Source organism: Akebia trifoliata, chromosome 3, assembly GCF_017979445.1.
Source record: "Akebia trifoliata isolate Shusen 1 chromosome 3, ASM1797944v1, whole genome shotgun sequence".
Lineage (NCBI taxonomy): Eukaryota > Viridiplantae > Streptophyta > Magnoliopsida > Ranunculales > Lardizabalaceae > Akebia > Akebia trifoliata.
The window spans coordinates 58,679,903-58,701,645 of NC_141377.1; the positions used below are offsets into that span (position 1 = coordinate 58,679,903).

Sequence of the window (21,743 nt, forward strand, 5' to 3'; positions counted from 1 at the left end):
GGTATTTAAGTTAAGATCGATGAGAGATAGATTGAGAATGATTAGACTTCTCACAGTTACGATTATGGTTGAGATCGAAAGACATCAACATGAGCACATTTTTGACATTTTACCATCTTTGTTACAAGACAATTGTTTTCGTCGATTGTCTTCACACAATAGTAATGAAAATCATTACTATTGTCTTCAATTATCAATGGTAGAGTTGTCAATGGATTGGGTCTGGAATTGATCCGATAAGTATCGATTGGATCCTCTTATCCAATCAAATATTTTATCAAAACTTAATGTTAAGATCCAGATCAAATCTATAACAATCAAATCGGGGTCTAGATCAAACTAAATACGATTTTTATGCAAATCTAAATAAACTCCGTACATCTCAACAAATATATGATATAATTTATATAATTTCTAACATATTATCGGATCAGGACATTATTGATCCAGATCTGATCCAATAAGATATTGAATCGAAACCTTATCGGATTCCCAAAAACTGATCCAAACCCGAAGTTATTGGATCAGAACAGATTGGATTTCGGTCTGATCCGATCCATTGACAAGCTTGATTCAATGGGATTCTTAAAACAGGGGGGGCCCCAGACCCCACTTCCTTCGGACCAATTAGGCTGATCTCTTACATATAGGGTTCAAATCCTTGGATGGTATTTAATCCCATGATGGAAAAAAGAAATCTAATATAAAATGGCTATAAACTGCAGAATTTTACATTTAGGTCCAACAAGACGTTGGACAAGCATACTGTGCCTGCAGATTTTGAAAATGGTATGCCACTGCTGATAGAAAAGATGATTGTACAGCCCATGCAGCCGAGACTGCCTGAGTTCAAGCTGCTCTAGCTGCCAAAGTATTATCTAACAAGAGCAGTGGTACCATGTCTTACCTTGTTGTTGTTGTTGTTGTCCATAAGAGAACAAAAAGTATTAACGTAATAGTTGCTAGAAATTTACGACTTTTACATCAACCTGATACCACAAACACTGGAAAAAGCTGCTAAGGCTGTCAACAACACATCACGTCTTAGAGATCAAAAGAGCCCCTAATACCAGCAAGGCTTTCTCCCATTGATATCCTGTGAGGGAACAAATAAAAAATGAAACTAAAAGCAATCCAGACTCAGAAAATATATTGTGCATATAGTCTAATTTATGTGATTATGCATCCACAACAAATAGAAGGAATGGATGGTTATTGGACACTAACACAGGTGTCCTGCACAAGTATCCGAAACACCCTATGACTCATTGGTCATACCGTATGAGCCTGAATATATATATTTCATACTTTTTTTCTCTAATGGAACACTTTATCTGAGACAAATCACGAATGCCGACTTTATTATAGCTCTTGTAGTAATGAGCTTATTCATATGTAAATCACATGGCTATGTTCCTCGCACCTTTCTACTCAAGCCCAGAGTACATTTCTTTTTTCTTTATGGTATTTGAGTGTAGACAAATAGAAAGTGATGCTCCCTTTATTATTGGGCCTTGTACTTAGGACTTAAAATGGTACAAATTTTTATCCGAAATCCGAGTGATCCGAATCTGAATTTAGCGGGTTTGGTTTCATCAAGTATATCCGAATTAAAATATGTTTCAGATATGGGTTGATGTCCATTGACCCAAGTCGGATTTGGATCAGATATGGTTCCATACCTATATCCGTCAAGATCCGAATGATACATTACTTTACAAGTTGTATTATTATATTTTTTAAGTCATCTTTCATCAACCATAGTTTGGTTCATCGAAGACTTGCATTGCCATCCCCAAAGCCCACTTTTCTCGATCAATCACAACGAAGAACGAAAATAGCAATCTATTTATGAACAATTATAAAGAAAAAAAATCACTGATTTAAAATTAATAACAGATATTTTATCTAACCTTTCGATATCTTCGTAACAAGAGTTTTTCTTCGCTCTGACCTCAGAATCAGTAATCGGTCGAGGAGATTTAGCGAGGGCTGTAAGAGCGAAATAATACAGAAATCCCAAAAGAACCAAAGAACTGATTAGGGTTTGAAGATGCTTCGCCATGGAAAATAGAGGACTGTAAAGAGGAAAGTAGTAGTTTTTTACTTCTATCACTCACCTCAGTTTAAACTAACCAATTTGTCCCCACATTGATGATTATTTAGGGATACTAATGAGCCGGGCTTTGGTCTGACCCTGCTTGGACCGGATTTGGGTGCTGTAAGTAGGCCCATTTATTTATTAGGCTTGGGCCAAATCATTTAATGGTGGGCTTGGTCTAGGATGCTATGCCAATCGGGCAGCCCAGCATAGGGTGTAAATCATTACCCACCCGTAACCGAAAAACACCGGTTCCAGTTCTCTTTTTATTGAACCAATAAGAGCCGCGTCTAATATGGAACAGAATTATTTTGTCGTTTATTTACATGATTTAAGATTTTCATATATTTTCAAATTAACAAAAATTATATAAAATTCTTCAATTTTTCATATAAACTAAACATCGAAGCTTAAAATGGGTCATCTCTTTTTAAAGTTTATTACTTGTAAAGAAAATGAATTTTAATTTTTGAAAAAAAAATCATATTTTTAGTAGAACAAATTATAATTAAGTTGATACTTTGTTGATAATGTGTTATTTTTAGAAGTAAAAACTTTTTTATAATAATTTTAAAATATTTTTTTCAATTCAATTCTTAAGAATTGGAACCAAAAAAATATAGTGGTTATGGTTATAATTTTCTTAGGAACTGAACCAGAGCCCAGCATGGAAAGTTCTCAAAAAGGTAGAAAATTGTGAAATTCCCATTTGAAGACACTATTCATTTTAATTCTTAAAAACATAAATCTACCATTTCCGAATTGAAATATTTTTCTTAAGTGGAGAAAATTTTACTATTCAATGAAATGGGAAATATTTTTCTTGTTTTAATTTTAGTAAATGATTAAAAATATGTTTGTTTTATAAAATTGTAAATTTTTGCCCTCTAAAATAAAATACTTTAGTTCCTAAAATGGAAGATTTACAAATGAATAGTGTGATGAAATGAGAATTTTACTCTTTCAACGCACGTTCTGGCAAAATAACTTATTTGAAAAATCAGTCATGGAGATCACCCTCACAAAAATCAGCCCATTTTGAAACTTCGAGCTCGTATAGGCCAAAATTTTGACATGTATTCTAAAATTTAAATATAATGTCCTTTTTAGGAGGGTATTTTGTACTTTGTCAATTATTATTTAAAGTATTTTTTTCAAAGCATGTAATCAATTTTGCATTTGCCCTAATTTGAAAGATAGAGCTTCAATTCTCCATCTTCCTCTATTTATTTTCTAGTTCATATTGTATTTTTGGATAGGAAGGTGGAATTTGAGCCCATGTCCATGGTACGTAGAAATGATTGAGATGGTAGAATGAAATTATTACGATTGATTGCTTGAGTTGCGAATAATGGGAGTATTTGCCTACGAGGGACCCCTAATCACATCGCACTTCAAAGTTGCAATGCAAGGACTTCTCTCCAGATGCAGCTAAAGAAATAAATAGACGAGTAATCAAATTCCTAATCGAAAATGTGGTATTTTTGCTAGATGACATTGACGACAGCAAGTTTAATACACCCATCCATCACTGCCCATGGTCTTGAGTGGTCTGACGAGAAGATGAAATGGCTCCAACAGAGAACTTTTTGTTAGGGGTGTTAATGGATCGGTTCCGGTTTAGTTCCTAAGGAACTTAGAACCATAATCATTATATTAGTTTGGTTTCAGTTCTTGTTGGTTCTGGGTTCTATACCAAAATAAATAGAATTGAAATCACCAAAAATCATGGGTACTAATCTATTCCGATTCTCAAGAATCGAATGAGAAAAAAAATATTTCAAATCATTATATAAAAAAAAAAATTCTTTCAAAAAATTAATATATTATTAACAAAATTGTTAACTTAGTTATAATTTATTTTATACTTAAAGATACAAATTAATTATTTTTTTCAAGAATAGAAATTTATCTTTGTTAAAAGTAATTATTTTTTAAAAGAGTAACTCATTTTAAGTTTCAATCGATAATTTATATGAAGAATTTTGTATAACATGCATTATTGTTTTAAAATAAAAAAATACCTTATATTATCTATGGGAAATGTTCAGCAACAAACATTTGGCAAACATTTTGGCAAAACATTTTTCAAAACATGGGTTAGAGGTTTTGGAATGGGCTGATTTTTGGTGAGAATGATCTCTCTGATCATTATATCATCATCACCAAAAATCAGTCCATTCCAAAACTTCTAACCCCATCAAAATGGTTTACAAAAAAATGGACGGTCCACGATTTTTCAACTTGTAAACTAGGGCTAGAAGTTTTGGAATGGGCTGATTTTTGGTGAGAATGATCCCCTCACCGTAGAGATCATCCTCACCAAAAATCAGCCCATTCCAAAACCTCTAACCCATGTTTTGAAAAATGTTTTGCCAAAATGTTTGTCAAAATGTTTGTTGCTGAACGGGACCCATTATCTATAGGATAGAAAGAAATGATAAAATAAATCGGTTCTGGGTACCCGTGGGTACCCATAAGATAAAATCTAACGGTTCCGATTCCTATCGCTTCGATTCCATTTTAGACCTGATTTTAATTGATTCTAATAAAAAGGGATTTGGAACAAGGGTATTTGATTCCGATTTCGATTCGCTTTGGTTAAATGGGTACCCATTGACACACCCACTTCTTATCAGCTGGTGAGAACTTCTATGACTTTGAAAACTAACCCTTGTAATCCTTCCATCTTCATCATCTATAAAACTAGTAGACCACTCGAAGACAAGGGACCTTTTTAATCATAAAGAAAACTTTAAATTTTGTACGTGCACCACCGCACGTATTGCAACATTGGTTCAAACCTCGCGTATGGTCAATAATCTGTTATTATGTATGAGTATCTACCATATGAGCTGTGTCATATATAGTTGTTTCTCTGAATGTTAAGGGGAGACATTCCATAGCTTAGGCAGTGTGCCGGGCACCTAAGTTGTGCTTCTACTTCACTCTTGATTATATATGTTTGCTCAAATGGGTGTGTCACTCAACATTGCAGATGGTCCCAACTCCCAACTATGGTTGCTTACAATTTACGATGATTCTGTATGGGCATGCGGTCAATGTTGCAGGTGGTCCTTGTTCGCTTAAATATTTTACTCGTTGTAACTAACTTGACTTCTGGATGCTTAATTGCAACGCAACGTAATGTAACTTAAATCTGAAAAATCATTTCTGTATGGGCATGGGGTCAATGTTGCAGGTGGTCCTTGTTCGCTTAAATATTTTACTCGTTGTAGCTTACTTAATTTCTGGACGCTTGATTGCAAAGCAACATAATGTAACGTAAATCTGAAAAATCATTTCATTGGAACATTTCTAACAATGTAAAAAAAGCTAATTTAAAAAGGGTTATAAAGAGTTGGGAGCTTCTTGTTGTCTCTATCTCCTTGGAATTCTTCTTATTATTCCTCTCAAACGAGTCGAAGAAAACAAATATTGGCCTCAAAGCTTACTGATAACCTAACATCAATATTGGACGATGTTCTTGATTGGAGATGATTTACAAAAGCTATACGAAGACGTAAGTGATAAAAAAAAGAAATTTCCCTCTCCTGCTTGCACATCCATTGCCCAAAAATCTTTATTTTTTAATTTCAAGTGTTAAAAAATATTGTGAGATTCACATGAATTATCACATTGGCAATTGAACATCACAACCTTTTAGATTTCATGAAAAAACTTATGGTAAAAAAAATTGAAAAAACAACAAATTTTTTTGTATTTGATCAATGGTGATGAAAATGGACGGCTACCCAGCACCCAAATTTAAAATTAAAATACAAGTGTGAAAAAAATAATAATAACAAAATATATATATATATGGGTCCCGTTCGGCACCCTAAGTTTTACCACACACTTTAACAAATGCGTTTTGTCCTACATGGGTTAGAAGTTTCGGAATGGGCTGATTTTTGGTGAGGATGATCTCTATGGTGAGGAGATCATCCTCACCAAAAATCAGCTCATTCCAAAACTTCTAACCCCATCAAAAATGATTTACAAAAAATGGACGGTCCACGATTTTTCAACTTGTAAACATGGGGCTAAACATTTCGGAATGGGCTGATTTTTGGGGAGGATGATCTTCTAATCATAGAGATTATCCTCACCAAAAATCAGCCCATTCCAAAACTTCTAACCCATGTAGGACAAAAAACGTTTGTTAAAGTGTGTGGTAAAACTTAGGGTGCTGAACATTTCCCTATATATATATATATATTGAAATTCATTGAATTTCATCATCTACTGTATTGGATCATATTTTCGAATCAGCCCATTCTGAAACTTCTAACCCATATAGGTCAAACTTTTGACGTGTATTCTAAAATTTAAATATAATGTTCTTTTTGGGAGGGCATTTTATACTTTGTCATTTATCATTTAAAGTATTTTTTTCACAACATGTAATCAATTTTGCATTTGCCCTAATTTGAAAGATAGAGCTTTAGTTCTCCATCTTCTTCTATTCATTTTCTAGTTAATATTGTATTTTAGGATAGGAAGGTGGAATTTGAGCCCATGTCTGTGGTACATAAAAATGATTGAGATGGTAGAATGAAATATTTGCTCGAGTTGCAAATAATGGGAGTATTTGCCTGTGAGAGCCCCTAATCACATCCCACTTCAAAGTTGAGGTGCAGGGACTTCCCTCCACAATGCAGCTAAAGAAATAACAGACAAGTAATCAAATTCCTAATTGAAAATGTGGCAGCAAGTTTAATACACCCATCCATCACTGCCCATGGTCTTGAGTGGTCCGACGAAAGATGAAACGGCTCCAACAGAGAACTTCTTGTCAGCTGGTGAGAACTTCTATGGCTTTGAAAACTAACCCAACAATGATCCTTCTTATACTTTGTAATCCTTCTTCATCTTCACCATCTATAAAACTAGTAGACTGTTCAAAGAAAATAAACCTTTTTAACCATAAAGAAAACTTTAATTTTTGTACGTGCACCACCGCACGTATGCAACACTGGTTCGAACCTCTCATATGGTTCACTAATCTGTTATTACGTATGAGTATCTACCATATGAGCTGTGTCATATATAGTTCTTCTCTGAAGGTTAAGGGGAGACATTCCATATAGCTTAGATGGTGAGCTGGGCACCTAAGGTGCGCCTTCTAGTTCACTCTTGATTATGTATGTTTGCTCAAATGGTTGTGCCACTCAACATTGCAGATGGTCCCAACTCCCAACTATGGTTGCTTAAGCTTTACGTTGATTCTGTATGGGCATGCAGTCAATGTTGCAGTTGGTCCTTGTTCGCTTAAATATTTTACTCATCGTAGCTAACTTGATTTCTGGATGCTTAATTGACGTAAATCTGAAAAATCATTTCTGTATGGGCATGCAGTCAATGTTGCAGGTGGTCCTTGTTTGCTTAAATATTTTACTCGTTGTAGCTCACTTGATTTCTGGATGCTTGATTGCAACGCAACGTAATGTACCGTAATTCAGAAAAATCATTTCATTGGAACATTTCTAACAATGTAAAAAAAAAAAGCTAATTTAAAAAGGGTTATACAGAGTTGAGAGCTTCTTGTTGTGTATCTCTTGGAATTCTTCTTATAATCCTATTGGACAAGTCGCGGAAGAAAGCAAATATTGGCCACAAGCTTACTAATAACCTAACGTCAATATTGCACGTTGTTCTTGATTGGAGGTGGTTTACAAAAGTTACATGCAGATGCAGTAATAAAAATATATATATATATATATATATCTCCTGTCCGTACATTCATTGTCCAGAAATCTTTATTTTCAAATTTCAAATCTTAAAAAATATCATGAGATCCATGTGAATTATCCTATTGGCAATGTAACCTCACAACCTTTTAAATTTTATGAAAAAACTCATGCTAATAAAAAAAAAAAAAACGATAATTTTTTCGGACTTAATAATAGTGTTGAAAATGGACGGCTATGGAGCTCTATCTAAATTTAAAGTTACAATACATAAGAAAAAAAATTGAAATTCATAGAATTTCATCATCTACGACAACACTTTCGTATTCGTATTGGATCATACTGTTTTTGAATGCGACAATATGATCTTATTAGGAAATTTTGGCCGGTATGTGAGCAAACAATCCCTGGATTTTGTCGGTTAGATAGGACACAATAGATTTGATGTTAGGACACAATAGATTTGATGTACAAAAGAAATAAAATTTGATGATGTGTTATATGCAAAAAAAATTTATGATGTGTTATATCTAATTTCAATAATAAAGAAAATATTGTAGGGAAGAGGTAGTTTCAGAATGAATAAGCTCTCAACGAAATAAAAGATTAATCAATAATTAATAAATATGAAAGAGAAAATATTTTATCTTTTTTTTTTCTTTTTCTCTTACACTATTATCATCTAATCAAAACTAAAATTATAAAAATTAGACTTTTCTTTTTAACAGCAGAAAATCTTTAAAATCGAAGACTTTTTCTTTTCTTTGTGTAGTAAAAAGAAGGCACCTCTTTAATGTCTGGCCTCCCAACTCCAAGACCGTTCTGACAACTCAGCTCATCCCGGTGGGTCAGGTTTCCGGCAAACTCATCCTCGGCAAAACATGAACGGCCAGAAATTCCATATCTTCAGGTGGACCCACAACCCATACTCTCACAGGCCACGTCACCACATCTACAACCACAACCCCTGCACCGTCACTGCAGACAACACAAACCCTTCCTCCACCTGCAGCTATCTGCACCGCTCCCTTTATCTTCTCCAACTCAACAACGCCAACCCAGGAATCTCTCTCTGAGTCGTATCTCGATAAAACCCCTTTTCCTTCATCAACGACATAGATTACATCCTCATCCATCGATGCTGCAGGTCCGTTCCACCCAATCAACATTCCTTCTGTCATTTCTTCCCACAAATTCTTCTCCACATCGTAAATAACTCCTTCTTTTACTGCATTTCCCTTTACATTTACCATACAAAGCTTCCCTCTCCACCCAACAGCCTCAACAGCTTCTCGACTGAATCTTCCATGTTTGAGCGGCGTCACTTGTTCCCAACCCCACTTGTTCTCGTTTACCTTCAAATCCCATTTCTCAGTGGATCGGGATAGTTCTTGGGTATAACCCGACCCGACTCCGCTTGCTATGTAGAGTGAGTTACGGACCGATCCGGTTGCGCACCAACGTCGTGGGATCGAGAAGGGAGGGCCAAGACGCCATTTGTTGGAGATTGGGTTGAAGGTGAGAGGGTGAGAGAGGGCTGGGAGGAGATGGTGAGTGGTGGCGGCGAGGAGGACGAGATGGGTTGAGTCAACGGTGGTGGTTTGGATTGGGAGGTTACGAGCAATGAAGGATGGGTGGCGGAGGAGGAGAGGACGGTGGAGATCTGGGTCATATGGTGGTGGTGGGAGTGGATGCCATGTTGAGGAGATTGGATCGAATGAGGAGAATTGGATCGTGTCGGGTTGGGATTGGTTTGGGTTTTGAGTGGTGGAGGAGAGGAGAACAAATTTTTTTGTATTTGATCAATGGTGATGAAAATGGACGGCTACCCAGCACCCAAATTTAAAATTAAAATACAAGTGTGAAAAAAATAATAATAACAAAATATATATATATATGGGTCCCGTTCGGCACCCTAAGTTTTACCACACACTTTAACAAATGCGTTTTGTCCTACAGGGTTAGAAGTTTCGGAATGGGCTGATTTTTGGTGAGGATGATCTCTATGGTGAGGAGATCATCCTCACCAAAAATCAGCTCATTCCAAAACTTCTAACCCCATCAAAAATGATTTAAAAAAAATGGACGGTCCACGATTTTTCAACTTGTAAACATGGGGCTAAACATTTCGGAATGGGCTGATTTTTGGGGAGGATGATCTTCTAATCATAGAGATTATCCTCACCAAAAATCAGCCCATTCCAAAACTTCTAACCCATGTAGGACAAAAAACGTTTGTTAAAAGTGTGGGTAAAACTTAGGGTGCTGAACATTCCCCTTATATATAATATTGAAATTCATTGAATTCATCATCTACTGTATTGGATCATTTTTCGAATCAGCCCATTCTGAAACTTCTAACCCATATAGGTCAAACTTTTGACGTTGTATTCTAAAAATTTAAATATAATGTTCTTTTTGGGAGGGCATTTTATACTTTGTCATTTATCATTTAAAGTATTTTTTTTCACAACATGTAATCAATTTTGCATTTGCCCTAATTTGAAAGATAGAGCTTTAGTTCTCCATCTTCTTCTATTCATTTTCTAGTTAATATTGTATTTTAGGATAGGAAGGTGGAATTTGAGCCCATGTCTGTGGTACATAAAAATGATTGAGATGGTAGAATGAAATATTTGCTCGAGTTGCAAATAATGGGAGTATTTGCCTGTGAGAGCCCCTAATCACATCCCACTTCAAAGTTGAGGTGCAGGGACTTCCCTCCACAATGCAGCTAAAGAAATAAACAGACAAGTAATCAAATTCCTAATTGAAAATGTGGCAGCAAGTTTAATACACCCATCCATCACTGCCCATGGTCTTGAGTGGTCCGACGAAAGATGAAACGGCTCCAACAGAGAACTTCTTGTCAGCTGGTGAGAACTTCTATGGCTTTGAAAACTAACCCAACAATGATCCTTCTTATACTTTGTAATCCTTCTTCATCTTCACCATCTATAAAACTAGTAGACTGTTCAAAGAAAATAAACCTTTTTAACCATAAAGAAAACTTTAATTTTTGTACGTGCACCACCGCACGTATGCAACACTGGTTCGAACCTCTCATATGGTTCACTAATCTGTTATTACGTATGAGTATCTACCATATGAGCTGTGTCATATATAGTTCTTCTCTGAAGGTTAAGGGGAGACATTCCATATAGCTTAGATGGTGAGCTGGGCACCTAAGGTGCGCCTTCTAGTTCACTCTTGATTATGTATGTTTGCTCAAATGGTTGTGCCACTCAACATTGCAGATGGTCCCAACTCCCAACTATGGTTGCTTAAGCTTTACGTTGATTCTGTATGGGCATGCAGTCAATGTTGCAGTTGGTCCTTGTTCGCTTAAATATTTTACTCGTCGTAGCTAACTTGATTTCTGGATGCTTAATTGACGTAAATCTGAAAAATCATTTCTGTATGGGCATGCAGTCAATGTTGCAGGTGGTCCTTGTTTGCTTAAATATTTTACTCGTTGTAGCTCACTTGATTTCTGGATGCTTGATTGCAACGCAACGTAATGTACCGTAATTCAGAAAAATCATTTCATTGGAACATTTCTAACAATGTAAAAAAAAAAAGCTAATTTAAAAAGGGTTATACAGAGTTGAGAGCTTCTTGTTGTGTATCTCTTAGGAATTCTTCTTATTAATCCTATTGGACAAGTCGCGGAAGAAAGCAAATATTGGCCACAAAGCTTACTAATAACCTAACGTCAATATTGCACGTTGTTCTTGATTGGAGGTGGTTTACAAAAGTTACATGCAGATGCAAGTAATAAAAATATATATATATATATATATATCTCCTGTCCGTACATTCATTGTCCAGAAATCTTTATTTTCAAATTTCAAATCTTAAAAAATATCATGAGATCCATGTGAATTATCCTATTGGCAATGTAACCTCACAACCTTTTAAATTTTATGAAAAAACTCATGCTAATAAAAAAACAAAAAAACGATAAATTTTTTCGGACTTAATAATAGTGTTGAAAATGGACGGCTATGGAGCATCTAAATTTAAAGTTACAATACATAAGAAAAAAAAAATTGAAATTCATAGAATTTCATCATCTACGACAACACTTTCGTATTCGTATTGGATCATACTGTTTTTGAATGCGACAATATGATCTTATTAGGAAATTTTGGCCGGTATGTGAGCAAACAATCCCTGGATTTTGTCGGTTAGATAGGACACAATAGATTTGATGTTAGGACACAATAGATTTGATGTACAAAAGAAATAAAATTTGATGATGTGTTATATGCAAAAAAAATTTATGATGTGTTATATCTAATTTCAATAATAAAGAAAATATTGTAGGGAAGAGGTAGTTTCAGAATGAATAAGCTCTCAACGAAATAAAAGATTAATCAATAATTAATAAATATGAAAGAGAAAATATTTTATCTTTTTTTTTCTTTTTCTCTTACACTATTATCATCTAATCAAAACTAAAATTATAAAAATTAGACTTTTCTTTTTAACAGCAGAAAATCTCCGGTTGCGCACCAACGTCGTGGGATCGAGAAGGGAGGGCCAAGGACCGCCATTTGTTGGATTGGTTGGAAGGTGAGAGGGTGGAGAGAGGGCTGGAGGAGATGGTGAGTGGTGGCGGCGAGGAGGACGAGATGGGTTGAGTCAACGGTGTGTGTTTGGATTGGGAGGTTACGAGCAATGAAGGATGGGTGGCGGAGGAGGAGAGGACGGTGGAGATCTGGGTCATATGGTGGTGGTGGGAGTGGATGCCATGTTGAGGAGATTGGATCGAATGAGGAGAATTGGATCGTGTCGGGTTGGGATTGGTTTGGGTTTTGAGTGGTGGAGGAGAGGAGAGCATAGAGAGAGAGAAAAGGAGGGAAGGAAGGAGAGTAGATGAGGCGTCGCCATGAGAGACAGACAGAGTAGAGGAGAGAAGGGTGAACGTGTGAGAGGCATAACTGTGCTAGGTGGTCTGGCAGTCCAGGTAAGAGTGGCTGGTGTTGTTGGTCTTCGTCACCGGCCTGGTTTGACGGTTTGAATCGCTTTGTGGTTGTAGTGGCGATCATGGCGACTCTCTCTGTCTCTCTCTCTCTCTCTGATTGTTATTTGTGGACTACTGTAACTTGGCTTCTTATGGGTATAAGAGAAATGTAATTTAGGCCCTATTTTTGTGCTATTTACACGCTTTGAGGTCCTGAGACTAATGGCCATTGTCCTGTTCTGCTCATTTTGGGATTAAAAAAAAGTCCAAATGACCATATTACCCTTTTGCATGTTCAGTTTAGATTATTTTCTTTAATTAGATTTAGAGAATATATATATATATATATATCTATATATACTATATATATATAATATAGGTATTTTTCTTATATTGGAAAATTTTTTTTTGGGAATGTACTGATTTTTTAGGACGATGATCTCTATGGTGAGGGGATCATCCATGAAAAAAAAAAAATCAGTATATTCTTAAATTACTAACCCTAATTTACAAGTTAAAAAATTACGGAGTTCATTTTAATCATTACTTTGTAATCACTTTTCATAGGATTAGAAGTTTTAATATTAACTGATTTTTTGTGATCATAGAAATCATCCTCACAAAAAATCATCATGTTCTAAAACTTCTAACTTATACATTGAAAAAATATTTGGATCTCTTAGGGCCTCAAATATATATATAAAGTTTTCTACATGATTAATGATCTAATTAAAGAGGTTTGTTAAGGGCACGCATTAAAGTGCAATAAATTCACTTTGGAAATTGGAATCTGAGCGTATTTTGATAAAATGTAATTTTGTTAATGGTATTTTCAATACAAAATCCAATTTCCACAGTTTATTTATTGTCCATTGACGCGTGCCCTTAAAAACACACGTTAACAAGACGCCTGGTTCAAAGTCATGTTTGAAGAAGGGTGGCAACGGTCAGGTATCATGTTGAGGTAAGGATATTATGAAAATTTACCAAACTCAGACCCAACCCATATATAACCTATTTAATAAAATTTTATTTTTTATAGAAAAAAATAATTTTCATTTCCACTATTAAAAATAAAATATCATTACTAAATATAAAATCATCAAACCATAAAATAAATTCAATAGTAAAAAATAACTTTTTAAATTTTTTTTTTAATTAGTAGAAGTTTATCATTTACAACCATGTGTATCATATCATGTTTTTGGATGTCATTTTCCTTACTAAGTTAGTAAGGAAAGTGTTTTTCATTATTATTATTATTATTATTGATTAAACGAAATGTATTTTATAATCACGCGAGACCTAATAGCTTTACTTGGTAAGACGTTAAATCTTACTAGGAGTCATTTTACCAATATTAGGAATCAAACACTACATACCTCTAGATTTTAATGAAAATAGTGGAATTAAAAAATATAAATAAATAACTTATTAAGAAAAATATTTTTTCCTTCCTAAATTAAAGTTTAACCATTTATTAATTTAAAAATATCTTAAAACACCATTTATATTTTATAGAATAAAAAAAAAATGTATCATGAAAAAGTTCTAAGAATTTTTTTAAAAACATGAGTAATTTAAAACATTCTTAAATAATTGTTGATATATTTAAAATTATACGTTAATGACAGAATAACTAAACGTGTCTAAACAGATTAGGCGGGTTGACAATCAGAACTGAAACCCAACCCATTTAATAATCGTGTTAAATAGGTTGACACTATTATGACCTAAATCCAAGTAGGTTTGATTTAAGCCCACTAACTTTGTGTCATTTTTGTATCGTATTCACGGGTCATGTTGAGATTGCCACCCCTATATTTGATCCTTAGGTAATCATAAATCAATACATTCCAACATTATTAGTCTATATTTTAAAACTCATAAACCCACTTGATTGCATTAGATTTTGAGTTAAATTCGGTACAACTTTTTTAAATCAGTTCACGGAATTATATAAACTTGACCAAGTCAAACTTGACCAAGTCAAACTTGAAACCCCATTGAGTCTTATTGCAAATTCCACTTATCTCAGATATTAGGAGTTGGTCAAACGAATCATATTCCTCTATTTTACTATATAAAAATATTTTTTTTATTATAAAAAAATTAATCATTCAAAAAAACAATATTGTAAAAAGATTGGAAATTGGTTTGGGCCTTTTTAAAAACTACTTCTATATAAGTCGAGGGCACTAAAAAGGTGAAATTAGTGGTGCTAGACTGATAGTAAAAAAGATGAGGTATTAAGAAAATTTTGAAGAACTTTGCTTGACTTAATACATTGATTAAGAGTAAATGGAAAAGAATCGTGATAGTCTGATTTATCCACCTGACATACTCAATGGACACCCCTAACGTGACATGCTCATAAATCATAGATCTACTCTCCTTGGGAAACAAAACTTCACCTTTTTATGGGGGATCATAATTATGTATCCTGAGGAGAACAGATCTATGATTCCAGAGTTTGTCACGTCAAGGGTGTCAATTGAGTATGTCACATGGGTAAGTCAGATTATCCCGATTCAATGGAAAAATAGGATTAATATTATAATAAGACGTAGATGATGATAATTGTGTTGAATTTACACTAATTATTTCAACAATCCTACATTAATGTTATTTTATTTCTGGAAGAAAATGTCCAGCTACACCTAAAATAAAACCCATATGACCAAATCAAAGAAATGGGGTGACCCTAAATCTGCTAAGCTTACGACTATTAATGGATCATATATAATATGATTTTGTCAATCATTTTATATGTGTCACCTTGATATAAGTACAAATAATATTATTCGAATGAAGAACGAGGGTTGATTGTTATCACCAAAGATTTCAAGAGCATGTCATACAAATTGAGATCGTCCCCCACATATACAATCGGACTACTTGGGAAAGTTATTACCCAATAGTAAAAATCCCTATGGAAAAGAAAATATTAGTACTTGCCAAATTCGAGGTAAAAATAGGGATCATTTATAGTGTACACAGAACCATTGATTTTTCCATGTTTATCTCGATGAAAAAACTTCTATGATACTATACACACCGCCACGTCAATGAATGTGTTTTGAGCGTATTTTTTTAATCAATTTAGCATGATTTTTTATATTTTTTTTTAGATATTTATTAATTATACGAATAATGATTTTTTGACACCACCATCACAGAACCATATTTCATTTGTCTCAGGATAGATAGAATCATAATTTTTTTTTATTGTGTATCCTAAGGCAAATGATTTACAATTTTGTGATGGGAGCGTAAGGCAGCGTATGTCAGAGGGAGTCGTCTAAGGGGACATCAGAATATCACAACTCTAATTATATATAAGATTTTATATAGGCCTAATCCTAATTGTAAACAACTTATAAAGCTGCATTGTTGTTGGCAAAACATTTTGAGGCTGGCACTTTCACATTCTTCGTCACCTTCAAATTTTCACTAGCAATTGAAACAAGAAAAAAAAAATAGTATGTTGTTCATCAAACAAACACACCCTTCTTTAAAATAAAATTAAAAAAAATAAAAAATAAAAAAAAAATGAGACAGAATCGTGATAAAAGGGCATTTTAGTACTTGAAAGAACTATTATATGAAAATCTCTACTTTTTTGAGACATAAATGAAGCTCACGAGAATAATTGTGGCAACTTTGTAAATTTAAAGAGGAGTAGAAAGTGTCCCCATGGATTTATTTCAAATAATAAATAGAGAGGGAGGTGGACAACTTGACAGGTGGCGTTCATTCGAGCGCCATTTCCATCCCTCACAATGGCCCTTGGAGCATGAGAAAAGACGAATTAAATGGAAAAAGGCCTGTTGCGTGGTCTTAAAAGTTGCCTTTATCGGTACGCATTCTTTCTGAATCCTGGTATTCTGAACCTCTCGTTTTCCAAAAATATCCTTCTTTATCTCGTTCGTCCTCTTGCTTAAAATTCCAATTCTACCCTTAATATGTTTGTATTCAGGATATTTGGCTGCAAAGTTAACTTTATCCAAAAGGAGTCATAAAAATTATGTACCGTATGCAAAGTGCATTTATCCCCCGGGTGAATGTTTGAGATATCCATTGGATTTTTTAAATTGATGACACACCCCTTGACCATGGACTTCAATAGAGACTAACAATATATATTTTTTTTAAATACTCTCAGATTCTACTTCCAGTGAAAAACTTGTGATTTTTCTATTCAAAAGATATGTCATCTTCAAACTTGAGGATAATTATTTCTTTACCTTGTTGTCGACGTCAATAATCCATCTCTTTAAAACCTTCAAATCTTAACATTAAGACTTTTGTCAAAGTTAAAGATAATTAATTTTTAGTAGAAAAATCAAGGATTTTCAATGAAAGGTTGAAGATGATGGATTGAAGACGAGGTTACGTAAGTTATGTTGATAAGTGCCCCACTCGTGGTGTCTTTCTAGACTTCATCATGACATTTCATCGAGTTGTGTCGTTGTCTTAGCCCCATTTGTACCCAATGAATGTTGTGATAGTCAAGAGCATTGAGTAAAGGACATTGGTTGTGGGTGTTCTATACGTGGTTTATGCTAGATGAGAAAAGGGTCTGATCACCTTTACAGGAACTGTTTGACAATACGAAAAAGAAGACGTGCTTGCCAAATACATCATCAAACACCTAAAAGTACAACATGCCAATAGAGATACTTAACAGATGGTGAAAGACCATGCAAATTGTTTGGCATGCCATGTGAAAAATCTGGGAAAACTATAGAGAAAAAATCCTTATCTACATATATAACAAGAGATATATTGAAAAAGAACTTACCATAGAAGTTGAAGAATTGAAAAATATCTTTCAAGTTCAGGTAAATTAGGGTATACCATCAGCTTAAAAATAGAGGATATATATATATATATGAGGACAGTTCGAGGGATGTGTTAGAAAACATATGAGAAGCCCATCTTTCTCAGCTGTTGGATTTTGAGAAACAAACGGCTGAGATTCTGTCAGACGTCATTTCCAAATGAAAAAACGAGTTTTAGATTATTTAAAAAAAACTCCCTCATTTTATTTTTATTTTTTTAAACAAACTCACTTTCTATTAACATAATCTCTCGAACTCGACAGAGAACCCCTTAGTCTTGACAAAACTCACTGTCTCTTCTCTCTCGATGGACTGAACTTTCACTCACTCACTCCCTTGGACTTGGATGAAGCTGTTCGAAGTGAGAAGGTAAAATCAAGCCAAACAATTGCCACCGCAGGTTTTGGGACTAGCCTTACATGGGGTTCCGCCATTGTGAGATGGGGATGAGATGATTATGCTTTTCCGACCAATGACCAGTTCAAGAAAGATAGGAAAAAAGAACGAAAAAAAACTTCAATTTTCGTTTTTGTCAATTTACATTTGATATGTATCAAGGAGAAGGAGGTGGCCATCATGCTGCTTTTATATCCACCATTTGTTCTTATAAATTTTGCAACTGTTCAGCTTAGGGCACCCTAATAATATGTTTTTTTTTTTTTTTTGTCTCTAATCTCTTAGAAGTTCTCCATTTTCAAGTTGAATTGAGGTATTTATCAAATGCACAACTTTATTCAGGGGATTTGATCAAACAATATGAAATCTTCCACACACTATGAAGGGAAATATAGTCTTAGAAGGGAAAAAGTAACATACAATTAATTGATTTATTATCACTTAAAATAATGATATATATATATATATATATATATATATATATATATATATATATATATATAGGGAGTAGTTCGGCAGCCCTAAAGTTTGCCAAGTTTGGTGCTAACCATTTTTTGTAAATCACTTTTGATGGGGTTAGAAGTTTTGGAATAGGCTGATTTTTTGTGAGGATGATCTCTACGGTGAAGAGATCATCCTCACAAAAATCAGCTCGATCATTTTGAAACTTCTAACCCTAGTTTACAAGTTGAAGAATCGTGGACCGTCCAATTTTTATAAATCATTTTTGATGGGTGTAGACATGAGAATGTTCATATTTGAACCTCAATGCTACGTTGTTTGGAGTCGCCACCATTTTTTTTTTGTAAATGGGTGTGAATGGGCACCCGAATCGATTATTTTGAAAAACCATTTTTTATGGCATTGTAGTGACTCTCAATCATGAAAAAGGTATGGTCTACCTAGGATCTAAGTAAGAGGATTCGGTTAGAGAATGGGGAAGGTGTTAAGCACCCCATTCTCTCCACCTAAGGTGGTTTACCTTTAGATTTGGCCATTTTTGAAAAGGGTTAAGATAACAAGTAGAATGCATGAGATGCATGAAGTGGGTGGGTTCATATAGTGTGTATGTACCTCATTGGAAGAGGTTTTGATGTTGGTGTTGACATAAGAGATATCTTATGGAAAAAAACATTCTATGGAGTCAACACACTTTTGCATGAGTTGAAATATTGGTTTTTGATTTTAGAGAAGTTCCATGAAAGGAGTTTTCTTAGATCTATAACCTTAATGCATGCATGTTTAGCTAGAAACTTAGTGTTTTAACCCCATCAAGAGAGTTACACATTTCTTCATCATGGCCAACATGTGTGATGTGTGTGCATAGTGTACATTATGATGCATGATATGAGAATGAGTTTAAAAGGGCTTCAACCTCCATCCTTTCGACCAAACCGCCTCAAGCATTCCATGCCCAAGGTTGAGGTTCAATTTACTCGGGATGAAGGAGGGTTCTCCATTACATCCTAAAGGCTTCTAAAAATAAAAAGAGGAGAAGGATAGAAGAAGAAGATGCAACTTAAAAGATAAATAAATAACTATTGTCCCACCTTGTCCCTTTTGGAAGTCTTGAAATAACTTGAGCTTGTGTAATGGACTTGAAAGTTGAAGGATGTGGTTGAGGGTTGAGAGAGTTGAGGGATGAGAGATGAGTAGAGAATTTGGTAGAGTTTTAGGTTGAGAGATGGGGGCTTGAGAACATGAGTTGTTCTTAGAAAATGAGAGTATTTATAGAGTTTTTGGAGAACTTTTGGGAATAAAGTGGTCCAACCCTAAAAATAAAGAAAATGGACATGAGATTTAGGTTGTTTCTTTTTGGATTTTCCATTTGTATGAGGGTAAAGATGACATTTGTGAAGAAACCCTAAAAGCATGCTTTGATCCTTGGTTTTTTGGTAAATAGAGGTGAGAGAACAAAAGTACTTTTGGGAGGATGAATGGGGGAGTGACATGTGTAAAGGTGGAGTGGTAGGTAAAAAGTAGATCTTGGTTTATTTGTAAATAACTCATAAAGCAAGGGTGGAAGTGTAGTTTTGAAATAGACCAATGGGAAAACAAAGCACATTTGGGAGGGTGAATAGGAGAATGACATGTGTAAAGGTGAAGTGGTAGGTGAAAAGTAGATCTTGGTTCATTTGTAAATAACAAATAAAGCAAGGATGGAAGTATATTTTTGAAATGAACCAATGGGAGAACTCCATGTATGTACTTGAAGATTCCCACCTTTTGAGGGCATAATGGGAAGTTCTCTCACCTTTATGGATTATTACCAAAGACCAAATAACTTTTTTGGTTTGACTAAACTTTTTGAGAAGGGCATTCTTAAGTTTTCACAAAAGAAAAGTTGACCCTGCAATTAGATGATGCATTGGGCATTGGGGGCTTATGAGGTATCAACATGTGTCATCTTATGAGGGGGTGAGAGAATAGACTTGGAGTGGGCTTGGTGTTGGGCTTAGGTTTGGGTTAGGATATGGACTTGGGTTTTGGCTTAGAATGGACTTGGCTTTGGATTTAGGATATGGACTTGGATTTTGGACTTGGGTTAGGTTGGAGGAGGAAATGGACCTTGGTTATGGTATGGGTGTGGGCTTAGGATATGGGTGATGGACATATGTTTAAAGTGGATTAGGGACAAGGTTGAGTATGCAAACTATATGACATGATGTATGTATGCATGAATGATGAAGATAAGTGGCAATGCGGGTCCGTCAAAGAACTTGAGTTCTAAATCGAAATCAACTCGAGAAAATTTGAATATTTCTAACGGGTTCGTGCAAATTTGGGTGTCTACAATGGGGTTAGAAGTTTTGGAATAGGCTGATTTTTGGTGAGGATGATCTCCTCATCATAGAGATCATCCTCACAAAAAATCAGCTCATTCCAAAGTTTCTAACTCATATTTTGAAAAATGTTTGGCACCAAACTTTGCAAACTTTAGGGTTGTTGAACCGTCCCCCCCCCCACACACACACACATATATATATATATATATAATTCACTCAACCTTTGTATAAATTTACCATAATAAATAATTAAGCAAAAAAAAAATCAAATTATAACAACAATTAGAAAAGTAACAGAATTCAAGTTGACTGTCACTCCTTACAGAGAATCGTGACTTGATCCTATGGTTCCTTCCAGTGTAACATCGAAAGTGTCCTTCTTCGCTCTCCAACCCATTGAGGATCCTTGTCTCCTGTAAATAATTATTGGCATCAACTCAATTACCTTCTCTCTCATCTTCCTAACTTCATTATTTAGAATCGCCATAAGCACATTAACGATCCTCAGCCTTTTCAATACCACCTCCTCTTTCGGTATAAACATCGAGAATTCCTCGTATTGCTCCTCAGGTAAATGGATTTTCTGTTGAGACGAGAAAGAGAGAGACAGACAGTGAGTTCAGTCGAGACAAAGGGGTTCTCTGTCAAGTTTGAGAGATTATGTTAATAGAAAGTAAGTTTGTTTTAAAAAATAAAAATAAAATGAGGGAGTTTTTTTTAAATAATCAAAAATTCATTTTTTCGTTTGGAAATGACGTCTGACAGAATCTCAGCCATTTGTTTCTCAAAATCCAACAGTTGTGAAACATGGGCTTCTCATATGTTTTCTAACACATCCCTCGAACCGTCCCCTATATATATGGGAAATGTTCATCAGCAAACATTTTGGCAAAACATTTTTCAAGACATGGGATAGAGGTCTTGGAATGGGCTGATTTTTGGTGAGGATGAGGA

The 21,743-nt window shown here is 34.7% G+C and overlaps 1 protein-coding gene across 1 annotated transcript; it reads right to left on the reverse strand.

Moving 5' to 3' along the window:
• Positions 1–8,389: 8,389 nt before the first annotated feature.
• On the reverse strand, positions 8,390–12,942 carry KUF1 (KAR-UP F-box 1). Its single transcript, XM_086437402.1, has 2 exons — positions 12,604–12,942; positions 8,390–9,528 (listed from the first exon to the last, which is right to left on the reverse strand). The coding sequence occupies exons 1-2, from the start codon at positions 12,846–12,848 to the stop codon at positions 8,643–8,645; spliced, it is 1,131 nt and encodes a 376-aa protein (XP_086293528.1). The 5' UTR covers positions 12,849–12,942; the 3' UTR covers positions 8,390–8,642.
• Between the last annotated feature and the right edge of the window lie 8,801 nt (positions 12,943–21,743).

What these genes read in the sequence shown, in the direction of transcription:
- KUF1 (XM_086437402.1), bottom strand. Translation starts at nt 12,848, where the DNA reads ATGATCGCCACTACAACCACAAAGCGATTCAAACCGTCAAACCAGGCC. An exon ending in ACCACTCAAAACCCAAACCA is followed by an intron (nt 9,529 to 12,603) that starts ATCCCAACCCGA and finishes CCAACCCGACAC; the next exon opens with GATCCAATTCTCCTCATTCG.